The sequence below is a fragment of the Coregonus clupeaformis genome, chromosome 26 (genome assembly GCF_020615455.1).
Source record: "Coregonus clupeaformis isolate EN_2021a chromosome 26, ASM2061545v1, whole genome shotgun sequence".
NCBI lineage: Eukaryota > Metazoa > Chordata > Actinopteri > Salmoniformes > Salmonidae > Coregonus > Coregonus clupeaformis.
This window is the reverse complement of record NC_059217.1, coordinates 23,561,315-23,576,367: the sequence shown is the minus strand read 5'-3', so window position 1 is coordinate 23,576,367 and position 15,053 is coordinate 23,561,315. Positions and strand designations below refer to the sequence as shown.

The 15,053-nt window shown below is 40.6% G+C and overlaps 1 protein-coding gene across 4 annotated transcripts in view; it reads right to left on the bottom strand.

Annotated features, from left to right (window-relative positions):
• Positions 1–14,074, bottom strand: part of LOC121540257 (formin-binding protein 1-like) — a 75,914-nt gene extending 61,840 nt beyond the window's left edge. For 3 of the 4 annotated variants that reach the window (XM_041848984.2, XM_041848986.2, XM_041848985.2), the window contains exon 1: positions 13,901–14,071. In XM_041848984.2, coding sequence (XP_041704918.1) covers positions 13,901–13,924 — 24 coding nt within the window. In that variant the 5' untranslated portion in view covers positions 13,925–14,071. Of the gene's footprint in view, positions 1–13,900 lie in introns of all 4 variants that reach the window. The other variant, XM_045207789.1, reaches the window with a different exon arrangement.
• Positions 14,075–15,053: the final 979 nt, after the last annotated feature.

Below are 15,053 nucleotides of genomic sequence, written 5' to 3'. Positions count from 1 at the left end.
TTTTAAGTGGGAGAACTTGCACAATTGGTGGCTGACTAAATACTTTTTTCCCCCACTGTGTGTGTGTATATATATATATATATATATATATATATATATATACACATATATATATATATATATATATATACATATATATATATACATATATATATATATATATATATATATATATATATATATATATATATATATATATATATATATATATATATATATATATATATATACATATATACACACATACATACATTATAGTCCTCCAGTCCAGTGCAGCAGGCTGAGTCAGCCGAATGGACCGTAAATTAAAATCTTCCCTATGCAATCTGACAAGGTAATTTCAACGCTCTGCAGTCCTGAACACTCCAAATGACAATCTTGATGATCAGTTAAAGGCTCTGAACTGAAAACTAATTTGAATATTTTACAGTACAATACCCCTGTGATCCATGAGCAGCTTCCAGGAATATGAACTAGGCGGTTTGCCAAACAATCTTTTGGGATGTGTCCCTGCCTCCTCCGAAGAGAGATAGAGCGCGTGTGTGTGAGAGCTACGCATGCGTGTGAGAGAGAAATCAGAACGCCACTGTTTCTGTCTGCCCCAGTGCCTGGTACGTGAAGTGACAGTTAAAAGACATTCCTTGGTAGATGCTGGCTGTGGTGATGTAGTGTAGGCCCCAACACGGTCCTGTCATCTGTCCCTGTCAACGCCTTTGTTCCCCACGTCCCAGCCCACCAGCACAGAGGTCACTGAAGAGAACATAATGCTTGAACATCCTATCCCGTTTGTATGATGACTTAGGGGCCATCAAATGTTATGTTGTACTGTATAATTCCGAGTAGGACTGATTTTGCAAAGAAAGCTTGTGAAGGAGAGACCAGGGGCAATTGTAAAATAAAATTGTATTTGACTCTATTGCTGAGTGACCACTTGAACTATGCCAGTAATGTTTTTATAGAAGAAACTTACTTCGGTCTCCAAATCATTCATAGGTCTGTACATAAGTCTCAAATCTCTGGAAGACTGAAAAAGGTTTCCCTCAACAATTTCCCTGTATTTAGCACCATCCATCATTCCTTCAATTCTGACCAGTTTCCCAGTCCCTGCCGATGAAAAACATCCCCACAGCATGATGCTGCCACCACCATGATTCAGTGTGGGGATGGTGTTCTCGGGTTGATGAGAGGTGTTGGGATGCGCCAGACATAGCATTTTCCTTGATGGCCAAAAAGCTCAATTTTAGTCTCATCTGACCAGAGTACCTTCTTCCATATGTTTGGGGAGTCTCCCACATGCCTTTTGGCGAACATCAAACGTGTTCGCTTCTTTTTTTCTTTAAGCAATGGCTTTTTTCTGGCCACTCTTCCATGTACAGCTTAAAGTGGTCCTATGGACAGATATTCCAATCTCCGCTGAGGAGCTTTGCAGCTCCTTCAGGGTTATCTTTGGTCTCTTTGTTGCCTCTCTGATTAATGCCCTCCTTGCCTGGTCTGTGAGTTTTGGTGGGCGGCCCTCTCTTGGCAGGTTTGTTGTGGTGCTCCGTGGGATGTTCAAAGTATTAGATATTTTTTTATAACCCAACCCTGATCTGTACTTCTCCACAACTTTGTCCCTGACCTGTTTGGAGAGCTCCTTGGTCTTTATGGTGCCGCTTGCTTGGTGGTACCCCTTGCTTAGTGGTGTTGCAGACTCTGGGGCCTTTCAGAACAGGTGTATATATACACTGAGATCATGTGACAGATCATGTGACACTTAGATTGCACACAGGTGGACTTTATTTAACTAATTATGTGACTTCTGAAGGTAATTGGTTGCACCATATCTTATTTAGGGGCTTCATAGCAAAGGGGGTGAATACATGCACACGCACCATTCTCCGTTATAATTTTTTTGGGAATATTTTTGAAACAAGTAATTTTTTTCATTTCACTTCACCAATTTGGACTATTTTGTGTATGTCCATTTAAATTACAGGTTGTAATGCAACAAAATAGGAAAAACGCCAAAGGGGATGAATACTTTTGTAAGGCACTGTAAATTCACTTAAAGCTGCAATACAGTGCATTCGGAAAGTATTCAGACCCCTGGAGTTTTTCCACATTTTGTTATGTTACAGCCTTATTCTAAAATTGATTAAATTGTTATTTTTTTCCCTCATCAATCTACACACAATTCCCAATAATAACGATTCAAAAACAGGTTTTTAGAAATGTATAAAAAAATAAAAACTGAAATATCACATTTACATAAGTATTCAGACCCTTTACTCAGTACTTTGTTGAAGCACCAATCAGGCCTTTCTGGTAGAGTGGCCAGACAGAAGGCACTCCTCAGTAAAAGGCACATGACAGCCCGCTTGGAGTTTACCAAAAGGCACCTAAATGACTCTGACCATAAGAAACAAGATTCTCTGGTCTGATGAAACCAAGATTGAACTCTTTGGCCTGAATGCCAAGCGTCACGTCTGGAGGAAACCTGGCACCATCCCTATGGTGAAGCATGGTGGTGGCAGCATCATGCTGTGGGGATGTTTTTCAGCGGCAGGGACTGGGAGACTAGTCAGGATCGAGGGAAAGGACCTCAGACTGGGGCAAAGGTTCACCTTCCAACAGGACAACGACCCTAAGCACACAGCCAAGACAACGCAGGAGTGGCTTCGGGACAAATCTCTGAATGTCCTTGAGTGGCCCAGCCAGAGCCCGGACTTTAACCAGATCGAACATCTCTGGAGAGCCCTGAAAATAGCTGTGCAGCGACGCTCCCCATCCACCCTGACAGAGCTTGAGAGGATCTGCAGAGAATAATGGGAGAAACTCCCCAAATACAGGTGTGCCAAGTTTGTAGTGTCATACCCAAGAAGACTCTAGGCTGTAATCATTGCCAAAGGTGCTTCAACAAAGTACTGAGTAAAGGGTCTGAATACTTATGTAAATATGATATTTCCATTTTATATTTATTATACATTTTCAAACATTTCTAAAAATCTTGTCATTATGGGGTATTGTGTGTAGACTGATGAGGGAAATAAAACTATTTAATTCATTTTAGAATAAGGCTGTAAAGTGACAAACTGTGGAAAAGTCAAGGGGTCTAAATAATTTCCGAATGCACTGTATATCCTCTTGAATGGATGCCAGTTCAGTGATGATGCATCAGGTTCCGCTTTCTATCGCAATTTGACAAGACGTCAAAGCATTAGGAATTCTATTTAGAAAGCGTGGTAATTTTTGCAAAAACTCCAACTTCAAAAAATAACAATATTCTTAATACAGTCTTTTTCATTACTCTCACATGTCTGGTTTGTTTGCCAAATGTACGTTTGGAACATAGGCTCTAAAATGCCTGTTGTAGCCTCTGTGACAAAAGTGTCCTTGGGAACGCAGCTAATGCCTCCAATAAGGTGAATGAAAACCCATTTGACCACCCTCTAAATTTACACACTCATGAAGTGGTAGACTTTTTGAAACTGTTATGTCCTGGGTTCATACAGGTAGAAGATCTGCTGACTCTTCCACACAACACAGTAAGAGGACCCTGTGGGTGTAAAGTAAGCGTATTGCTCTGGAGCACTGAAGGCTTTTGACACTGCTGCGATTGATGTCTGTCTGATGCCTTTCCTCAATGTGTACAAAACAGCATGCAAACTCAGCCAGGTGATTTGTTGTGATTCTTATCTGTGCTGTGGACATCCTTACTACAAACATGCATATCACCTGAACTCTTGCGCTGCACCATATTCAATAACTCTTTAAACCAGGCATAGCATGATGTTGTAATTAACAAAAATACAAGTTTTGAACATGTATTTGAAACATTGAATGGAGACTGAGTACTGTCACGGCAAGTTATTTTGTGCCAAACAAACCCTGTCCTGGTGTCCCACTTCTGTTTGATTAATTTCTGCTTTTGTTCCAAGAACTCGGAGCATTTGGCAGCCATTGTTCTGCGAGCATGGAAAATGAATTTAGCTTTAGCATGGCCTCTCTGGGAGTGGGTTGGAGTTGTATAAGAGGGTAACAGAGTTTATTTTTCACTTACTCCCCATTCGTTTTTTACTGGGCCTCTTGCAGCTTGACTAATAGTTTGGGTCTGTTTACATGAAGTGGAAAAAAAGACATGAGAAAGTGCACCGCACTGTTTCACCTTTTTGTTTAGATGACAAAGCAATGTATTGCTTATTGACCAGATAAATACAGACTGAACCACTTTATCTAGGGGGGATTGAGTTGTGTGTGTGCCAAGATTCCAGGAATGTTGTCGTTTGCACACATTTACTCTAGCCTACCTATTGATTCACAGGCTGTTGTTTTCCTTCCCAGACAGACAATGAGTCAAGTAGGATGAAGGCATGTGTAAGAAAGGAGAATTATCAGGCTGTGTTTTAGTGACCTGCATACTAACATGTTGACTGTGAGTTGTTTTTGCTGTGGAACCATAGGACAGACAGACAGGGGGTTGTTTGTATCCCAGGCAACATTTCACTAAGCTGACACTTTAGTACACAATGTGCTTGCTTGGTTACCCTCCTCTCAAAGAAGACTGACTTTAAAAAATATATAAATATAAGTCAGGTAGTCAACTTTCACAAAAAAAAAACTGGGATTTTGGCAGTGACCCAGACCAGACTAGTCCTGAGTATCAGGATCAGCCCATATGCTGCAGGCCAGGGGTAGACAACTAAATTAGATTCAGCCGTGGGCCCATTTCTGTCAGAGCGAAATGGTCAGGGTGCCAGAACATGATTATAATAATTTGTACACTGCAAATTGACCACAACTAAGCCCAAAAGGAGACTGTATTTGAAAATAACAATAATTTCATATCTTGATAAAATTGAGGCACCATCACTTCCCTTTTTTTTTTTTTGTGGGAATACTTGGGAACAGATTTCCTTAGTTAAACTCATTTTTAGCTGAATTATTGGTGATTTTACTATTTTTTAAACTAAACTTTGTCCCGTGGGCTGTCTGTTGCAGGCTGTGTTTTACAAGACAATCCTTTAGCAGTACAAGAAATGTAGGCCTAGTCTACAGAAGTTAATTATTTAACAGAGAAGTAGATTACCAAGGCTCTTAAACTAACCTACACTCCAGTTGACACAGTGACTCAGACTAACCCTAGTGTTTCACATTTTTTTCTCCATTTATGTCATTTAGCAAACGCTCTTATCCAGAGTGACTTACAGAAACAATTTGGCTTAAGTGCCTTGCTCAAGAGCATACTCAACCAATTTTATTTTACCTAGTCGGCTCAGGAATTCAAACCAGCAACCTTTCAGTTACTGGCCCAACGCTCTTAACCGTATATGTTGCAGCAAGCCTATTATATTCTATTTCTTTATTTTATGGTGAAATATTTCCTCCTCGGAGTCACAGTCAATTTTTCATATGCTCCAGAGGCTAGTGCTGAGCGATTAGAGCTTTTTGAGGTTGGTTTAGATAACACATTTTAAACATTAAATGCATTATGTGGGTTCAATGCTGTAACACAGAATAAAACAATTAATAAAAGTCCCATGATGGCAGTGACTGCCCATGACTGTTTATCACTTATTAACCATCAGTTATTCACATAACTTTACGTTAATAAAATATTTAAGTTGTTGTGTATATTACATTTATTTTACTTGATGACTTTATTATTTCATTCCAAGTCATCATTTCACCTCTATAGAGCTGCTGCCTATGCTGTCTGACAAAATAACTATTTTAGTATGACCACTGAATACCAACTATCAATCACTTAGACCATGTATTTTCAAGAAGAAACAGCTCCTAAGAAACTGCTCTCTATGTATCCCCTCTTGATCACACATTCTTCTGTCTCTTACATAGTAGGCATAAAAGAAACACATACCGGACAAGTTTAGCAACGCAATGGATTATGGTGATTGTAGTAAATGATCACGTTTTCTGCGCTAAACTATGTAGAACATTGGCCTGTTGGAAACTACAACTCCCTACTACATCACAATGTTCGGGCATATGATCTGATTTATCTCTAGAGAAACTGCAGTGAAATGAGCGCATTGAGCTCACAGAAAAAAAACGAACGAAATGGAATTCAAATAATTGAACCATCATCTGTCGATCAATTGTTTGAAAAACAAAAAAGAACCAACATTCCGGTTAATCGCTCAGCACTACCAGAGGCCTACGGGCCAAAGTCTCATACACTCATCATCTGAGACATAGCTTCACACACACACCACTGGTGTCTCCTCTACTCGGTTTACCCAGCAGAGAGATGGCGATAAGCTCTGCTTACTGGTCAAAGTCACCTTGAAATTGGGTGGGGGCGATATGAGCCCCTTGTATTGAATGGGACAGGAAGAGAAGAGGGGGTGGGGGATGCAGGCCTCATGGTCTGTGTCCCCATCACTCCTATCCTCCTCGGCGGACCCCCAGCCACACAATAAAGCTGTAGTGCTTTGTAGTGTCAGTACATGCCCATTTAGGTTCTCTCCCTGCTTGAAAGGTTTCAGTCAAATCTTGCCCTCTGCATGTTTGATGAGCAAATTTAGTTTCTTATACTGTCCTGAGCATCAATTTCCAAGAATTCAAACATGCATAATTATCATCACTACATGTTGGCTAAACATTGACATGATTTTACATTTGCCACCATTGTTGTCTATTGCTAGGCACATTAGGTTGTGTCATGGCTGCTGAGTTGGGGGCAATTGTAACACAGTGTTAAAATGAACCTGAGCCAAGCAGCCAAATGATTTTTTTTTTTTTAAAGAAGTGATTTTAACTTTAGGATTGTATGAATGATACATTAATTATACAAAAACTTTAAAATAGCCTTGAGGTCCTGTAGCGTGCCAAAGAAGTTGTAAAGGGATGTTACTGTAGACATTGGTTACATACACAGAAATAATTATATTTCTTGCAAAATCATTATATTTCTTGCAAAATCATTATATGTATATGATATGTATATGATATATATATATATATATATATATATATATATATATATATATATTTTAATGTTTATGAATTAAGTTAAAGATGCACTATGCAGAAATCGCTCCTCCATTTCTTGGTTGCAAAAATTCTAATAGTAGGCCTAATTTAAGTTTGTGACAAAACAAGCAAGTATAGTGTAGAGCAGGACTGCCCAACCCTGTTCCTGGAAAGCTACCGTCCAGTAGGTTTTTGCTCCAACCCTAATCTAGCACACCTGATTCTAATAATTAGCAAGTTGATAAGATGAATCAGGTTAGTAACTACTGGGGTTGGAGCGAAAACCTACAGGAGGGTAGCTCTCCAGAAACATGGTTGGGCAACCCTGGTGTAGAGAATCATTGTACAATCTAAACCGCTATGAAATATATTTTCCATAACCAAAAATAATGTATTTTCAGCTGTTTTGAAGCTGGTGTACAAAACCAAAAGTAAGGCGCAAAAACAATAATAATAAGAACGGGAAGCATAGAAATAACACAAACAGAACAGATCTACCGCGTCTTAGACTTGCTTTCAATGAGTGACAGATCTATAACTCACATTTCTAAATTCAATTGATTGGACATGATTTGGAAAGGCACACACCTGTCTATATATGGTCCCACAGTTGACAGTGCATGTCAGAGCAAAAACCAAGCCATGAGGTCGAAGGAATTGTTCGTAGAGCTCAAGGCACTGATCTGGGGAAGGGTACCAAAGATTTTCTGCAGCTTGAAGGTCCCCAAGAAAACAGTGGCATCCATCATTCTTAAGTGGAAGAAGTTTCGAACCACCAAGACTCTTCCTAGAGCTGGCCGCCCAGCAAAACTGAGCAATCGGTGGAGAAGGGCCTTGGTCAGGGAGGTGACCAAGAACCCAATGGTTACTCTAACAGAGCTCCAGAGTTCCTCTGTGGAGATGGGAGAACCTTCCAGAAGGACAACCATTTCTGCAGCACTCCACCAATCAGGCCTTTATGGTAGAGTGGCCAGACGGAAGTCACTCTTCAGTAAAAGGCACAGCCCGCTTGGAGTTTGCCAAAAGGCGCCTAAAGTACTCTCAGACCATGAGAAACAAGATTCTCTGGTCTGATGAAACCAAGATTTAACTCTTTGGCCTGAATGGCAAGCGTCACGTCTGGAGGAAACCTGGCACCATCCCTACGTTGAAGCATGGTGGTGGCATCATGCTGTGGGGATGTTTTTCAGCGGCAGGGACTGGGAGAATAGTCAGGATCGAACGGAGCAAAGTACAGAGAGATCCTTGATGAAAACCTGCTCCAGAGCGCTCAGGACCTCAGACTGGGGCGAAGGCTCACCTTCCAACAGGAGAAACGACCCTAAGCACACAGCCAAGACAATGCAGGAGTGGCTTCGGGACAAGTCTCTGAATGTCCTTGAGTGGCCCAGCCAGAGCCCGGACTTGAACCCCATCTAACATCTCTGAAGAGACCTGAAAATAGCTGTGCAGCAACGCTCCCCATTTAACCTGACAGAGCTTGAGAGGATCTGCAGAGAAGAATGGGAGAAACTCCCCAAATACAGGTGTGCCAAGCTTGTAGCTTCATACCCAAGAAGACTCGAGGCAGTAATCGCTGCCAAAGGTGCTTCAACAAAGTACTGAGTAAAGGGTCTGAATACTTATGTAAATGTGATTTTTCCATTTTATATTTATTATACATTTGCAAACATTTCTAAAAACCTGTTTTTGCTTTGTCATTATGGGGTATTGTGTGTAGTTTAAAAATAATCAATTTTAGAATAAAGCTGCAATGTAACAAAACGTGGAAAAGGTCAAGAGGTCTGAATATTTTCCGAATGCACTGTCAGTGTAACGTAATCATGCACTGCATTTTGGGAACTGGGTGCCTAACGTGTAATGACTTTAGGCTACTACAAACAAAGCACATAGCCTATAGGCTAGCTAGTAAACTCTCACAGTTAATCAATAAAGCCAATTAAGTTCAGCAATATGCTTAGTTACAGCCTATGGCTAGGTTACATGTTCCTGATAAGCTTAAAAAATAAGGGATTCTATGAAAGAGCATAGACATTGAGGTTACATGGCATATAAAATCCCTTTAGGGATGGGAAGAGTTGCAGGGACGAGAGTGGGGTCACATTTACAGAGCACACCAGCACAACAGGAAGAGCCCAGCAGCTGTGAATTTGAATGTGATTGTCAGAGGACATAGAGTATTAAAAGGTACAAAGCTATAATTGTGTGTAAATCTCTGTTGGATTGCACTCATTACCCTGGGGTTGTACTGTGCAGGAAATGTGTAAAGTGCCATAAAAAATATTAACATGATTCTACAAATTCGTTTTAAAACAGTTTTTTTATCTGAATTGTGCCAAGCCATCTTGAGAGAATACCATCTCTCTCCACCTTTATCCAGGTACAGTGCATGATCCCAAAAACCACAGATTAGAGGGAAAATCACAGACAGGAGATTGCCATGGCATGTAGACAAACACTAGTATTTTCACACTGCAAAATAAAATAACTCTTCATTTCAGCTGAGATTTTCAGTTTGGTCAATGTCCTACTGTTTTAATCTTATCAGCAGTGGATTTGAAATGTGTGCTCATGTAAAACCATTATCTTTGCTCCTGACTGGAAATAGATCACAGAGACAAAATAAATATGCTGGGTCATGGTGAACCACAGCCTCAGTCTTCAATTGATGTGACCAGATCTCAAAAACTTGATAGGATAGAATACCAAATACAGACCAACTACAGCCTACTCATTAGTCATTACCCAGTCTTCATTCACCATGGTTGTTAGTGGAAGGATGCCTTGAAAGCCCCTCTGTGAGGCAGGCTGGCAGCACCCCCAGACTGGCAGGGAGAGAGCTTAGCTCTAATCTTGGCCAGTTGGCCTCACCTGATTTAACCCCATGTTGTCCAGATTAACACTAAGAAGGAAGCCTGGACAAAGGGGGTCCACCAGCCAACCCACAAACCATAGGAGGAACTGAGCAACCCAGAATGTGAATCATCTTCTCTAACAAGCTATTACACGTAGGCATAGTCTACATTATTCACAGGACATGGGATTGCCCTATTAGAGATAGATAAATATATAATAAATGTTGTATCGCTGTAAACCAACTGAATATCACAAATTGATGCTGCAGAAATCTGCATTAGGCCTGGAAACATCTGCCAAAAAGTGCCTACTAATCCTATAATGGAGAAGGAGGGGTTCAGGTTGTCAAAAACATGACAGAATCCCAAGGCCAGGATGATGATTCAGGCCAGTCTGGAAGATTAGCATTAATTGAACTGTCTTAAACTGAGCTCTGCTGCTTCTGTGGCTGAGGCTCCCTTCTTAATCACAAAAGAGAAACGGTCTGTCTGATCATTATGACAGATTATGGTTTATTTACCTTGTAAAAAGCAAAGACTCCAAAGACAGTCCAGTGTGTCCAGGGCAGGCTTTGACAAGAGGCAAATTATAGGGCCCCAAAATAGAAGAAACTAGGGGATTGAGCACAACTAGCTAGGCTAGTTGTGGTCCTCATACCTTTCTGAAAAGAAAGGTATGAGGACACCATTTCTTTGAGTGTGTGACATAGTAACCTCATGTTGCACTGTTTTATAAAAACATACAGTATGTCAGCTTGTGAAACAAGTCTAGACAAATCAGGTTAAGCAATCATAAACCACAACAAACTCTCTTTCATTAAATATTAGGTCCAATGGCCTGACATGCCTCAGCCAATGAGCTCTACTATTTACCATATAACTGCACAACTAAAGCTCAAACGTGACCAATGGATTTACACTGAAAATCTGTGCAGATTAAGTAAAACAAAAATAAACAAATGCATGCAATCCAACGCTGCAGGCACTCTGGATATGCAGTAGTGTCGCCACCTATCAAATCCCTGTTTGCTTGTGATTCCTCCCGATACACCTCGTTGATTGTTTTACCACATTTATTTTGTTTTGTGCTGCGTAATTTACCTGGGCAGGGCAGCATTTCCCCTCAATGTTCCCAGTCTGCCCCTGGGAATGCATGGGAACACATGTTACGTACCAGACCCTCTGTCTCCACGACCCTGTCTACCTCCTCCCTCCACTCTCTCCCTGCTCAACACCTCCCTAAATCATACCTGCTTGCACAACTTCCCTTTATTAAAGACGACATCCACCCTCACATCCACACACTCCCCTACACAATCATGTGATATCACAACCCTCTCTACCTACTGAGGAGAAGGATTTCATGTTGGGTGCTGTGAACTGAATGCAATGCCAGGTCTCAGCTGGGACTCAACATCTGTGTCCTTAATTGAACTCTCTCGAACTCCATCACTCTTCATTGCACAAACGACAAGCCAGACTTTAACCATGATCATAATCATATCCCTCCCTGTTAACAGCTGTTGCAGTCAACAGAACATAAACTAGCCTATAAGACATCTGTTATGAAAAAGAATGCTAGAATAACTGTTGATAGCCTGTGTGCTCAGCATGGTAACATTTCGTAGACACACTGCTTCCATTCACAAATCATCTCCAGTCAGTCAGTCTCAGTCAGTTAGCTGGTGGGGGCATGCCGACCCCATGTAATAGGATGTGTTAGTCTCAGGCTTTAAGTCTCAAAGCCATGGATGAATGCCAACATGCCAGGCAGACAGACAGTACTTTGACATGTGAACATAGAAATGTGTAATGCACACACATGGCCTACAGTAACAGTCCATCAGAGCCCAAAATCATGTCAATATGACACCTGTCATTCCTTGACTACAGACAGGCCCAGATGTGTTTTTTTGCATTATTGCATTGCGGTTAGTACGCTTACATGCACACTAATAATTCGATATTAAACTGATTATGGCAGTAGGTTGAGTATGGCATTAGTCATGTAAACACCTTATCTTCTTCAGCGTAAGGTCATAATCTAAGTAAGCATGCAACGATTAAAACACCTGGTTTTCTGAATCTTACGAATTATTAGGACATGTAAACAGCTTAATCGGTGTTCCAGCAGTGTATTTGATCTGCCGCATGTGCCAGCACCAATCAAACTATTATATTAATCTGACTCAATGTGTAGGTAGGAACCAGAAGGCATCAGGGCTAAATTAATTTCATTAATAAAAAGAGACAAGGCAGATGACATCGGTGTTACTGTGCTACAGATGCAAATCAATCTACTGTATGTAACTAGAGATGCCTTTCAGTGAACCAGAGACAGTGGAATAAATAACCCAATCAGGTCTTGAAGGGATTCCTGATAGAGATTTAAGAGTAAAATAATATGGAATGAGCATTCTGAATCAAGTTGGTGCCTGCATGGCACACAGTTAAAATATAAGGGATAAGGGCCTAACACATGCAGCCAGAAAATCAGACAGCAAAGGTTAATGTGTTTACAGCGCAAATTAAAACATTTGAATTGGAGAAGGTTGGGCAAATTAGGCATTTTAAAGCATGGTGCAGTAGGTTAGGTTTATGAGACCTTTATCATACAGACATCTCTTGCAATCAAGCAGTAAGATCCTCACAGACTGAGCTGTAGGCTATTGCCGGAATATACATACTTTAGTCTTTTCAGGGCACCGGCATGCTTTAAAGAATGTTAATTTAGCAGTAACGGAATCATTCAGGAAAAACTGTAGCAAATCTACATTTTCTCAGGAATACAGGTTCAAAGTTCATCATACTGAAGTGAACCCATATGAGCCACATCAATCACATGTTGAATAAAGCTTTAACATATTGTTCTCTTCCCTCACACTACATAACAGTGCAGTTATCTCTATCAATGTTAGCTATCAATGTAAATGGTATGAAACAGGCTCATCACTTCCTTGACTAGCAATCATGTTGGCAGCGACACTGCAGTCTTTGCAACTATACATTTTAGAATGATTAGGGGGAGAAACTGCCCCATTGCCCCATTGGTAGGCTACCGGTGGTGACCAAAACGTTTTACGGGCAACACCCATGTAACTGGAATACATGTCATAGGAGTTTAATGTCCCTGCTGACGAATATTTTGATAGGTGAAGATTATGTTCTCAATAACAAAAAAATGTGGAACAGATTTTTGCTGCAGTAACATGTTAGCTAGCTATAGTCACAAAAATAATGTTGACGATTAAACCCCTTGGACAAGCCGGGTGGTGTAGCCAGGGGGCTGGCTGTCAGAGGGCAAGCCAGACCAGACATGACAAAGACGGCACCTGGAATAAGCCCCCCCACACGTCTGTTCAATGGGTGGGTAGTTTATTGTTACGTTATATTTGGGGGAGAAAAAAATGCTTGATTTCCTCAAGTCTACTATTGTTTAACTATTTGACTTGCGCAATCTCCTAGTAGCAAACTGGGACCAATGCTGGTTAAGCAGCTTGAAGAGTCACTCACAAAGACCCAGCGAGGAAACAGAGCCATAAAATAACTCGAGCTTTAAAACCAAGTTAAACGAAATGTGTACGTGTATTGTTTTCTGCTGGTAGCCATCAGATCCATAAAAGCATTGAGCGAGAAAACAGTACAGGAGGTTGCTTGCTAGCTACCGGTGTTACCCTCCTGTCTCCACCTTTTTGGGGGGATTGCTAACGTTAGCTAGCTAGTTAGTCTGTATGTGAACTAAGAGACAGGGTGTGATAGACGTCCTATTCAACTGCTAAACATAAATCAATAACTGATTAATCAAGCCAGATACAGTGTTATGATAACAAGTACTAGACAAAGATAAGCAAATTATTATCTTTGCTTGGCGGACATTTCTACACGCCTTGCCTATTGTTTACCGTCTCTACTATGGTAAAGGCGCTTGTCTGTCAGGCTTAGCTGGCTAGCAGCTTACACAATGCTAAGGTAACCGAGCACCTTCATCGAATTCGTGCTAAGTTGTGGCAAGCGTGTTATCCACACAAGAACAAAGAAGAGAGCGAAATGGTTTATACCAATAGCAAACTTACCCAAAGCTCCGTTCCCCAAGTCATTGTGGACTCCCTGGTTGCTAAACCCCCAGATTGTCAGTGTATTCCCCCCTCAAAACTCGCCAATGTTGCGATTCCCAATCGTCTGCAGTCGTCTGTGGTGTACACTCCTTGCTCACTCCTGAGGAGCTGTCTAAATTCAGCTCTGGTGAAGGAAGTTGGGATCTAGGATACAGAGAAACGGGAGGTTCAGGTTCTCCAATAAAATGTCCAATGCATGCATGTTATTCCTTATTATTTAGTAATCAAGAAAACAGTTTAAACACATAAAATAATTAAATGAGCTATTCTAGAACTATGCTGATGAGACGATCCTCTGCACACTATTTTTGAAATTCCCAAAATTTGGTGCGAAGGGAAGACTTTCTGAATAAATTGTATCCTCAACCGATTAATTTTGTTGAAATATTCATATTAGCTGCGGACATATTCATAATAGCTGCTATTGACCATTTGATCAGTTGTCAAAACAATCACTTGGATGATTTGGTTGGAATAAATTGGCCTCAAAAGTTATCCACAGTAAGTCATTAACCTTTCATTTATTTAACTCTTACTGTTGAATACAATGAATTTATAAATATACATTTAGTGGGCAATGTTAGGGGACTAATGTTACCTTTTTTTAATGAATTGCACCGACACTTATCAGTTCTGCGATTGACAATCATGCTTAATCTGTTTTATTGATTAGTAAATGGCGCCATTTAGTGGTATGTATGGGGTATAGGCCAACCAGATACGAGCATTGAGGGATCATTTTGTTTCTGTCAAGACGTTAGTTCGTGTAACACCTATAAGCAAAGTTATTTTATGGGAGTAAACTATATTAGACGTAAACATATTTTACGCAGCTAAACAGTCATCTATAGATAACTATCAATGTAAGTAGCTACTTTGGTGCACATAGTCCAAATGATTTGTCATATTGCTAAAAGTATGTCTGTGTACTGTAAACATAATTGCTACCAAGCTAGATGACTGCTGCTAGTTAGCTCTCGAAAACGTTATGTATTCTACCTTCTCCCGCTATGAGTGCCTTCATTCAACGAACTACACTTCCAGAGTTACGCTTACACACAGGTGTTATGCGCATGGTAGAGAGCTAATTAGCACAGGTGATTGTCTCTTG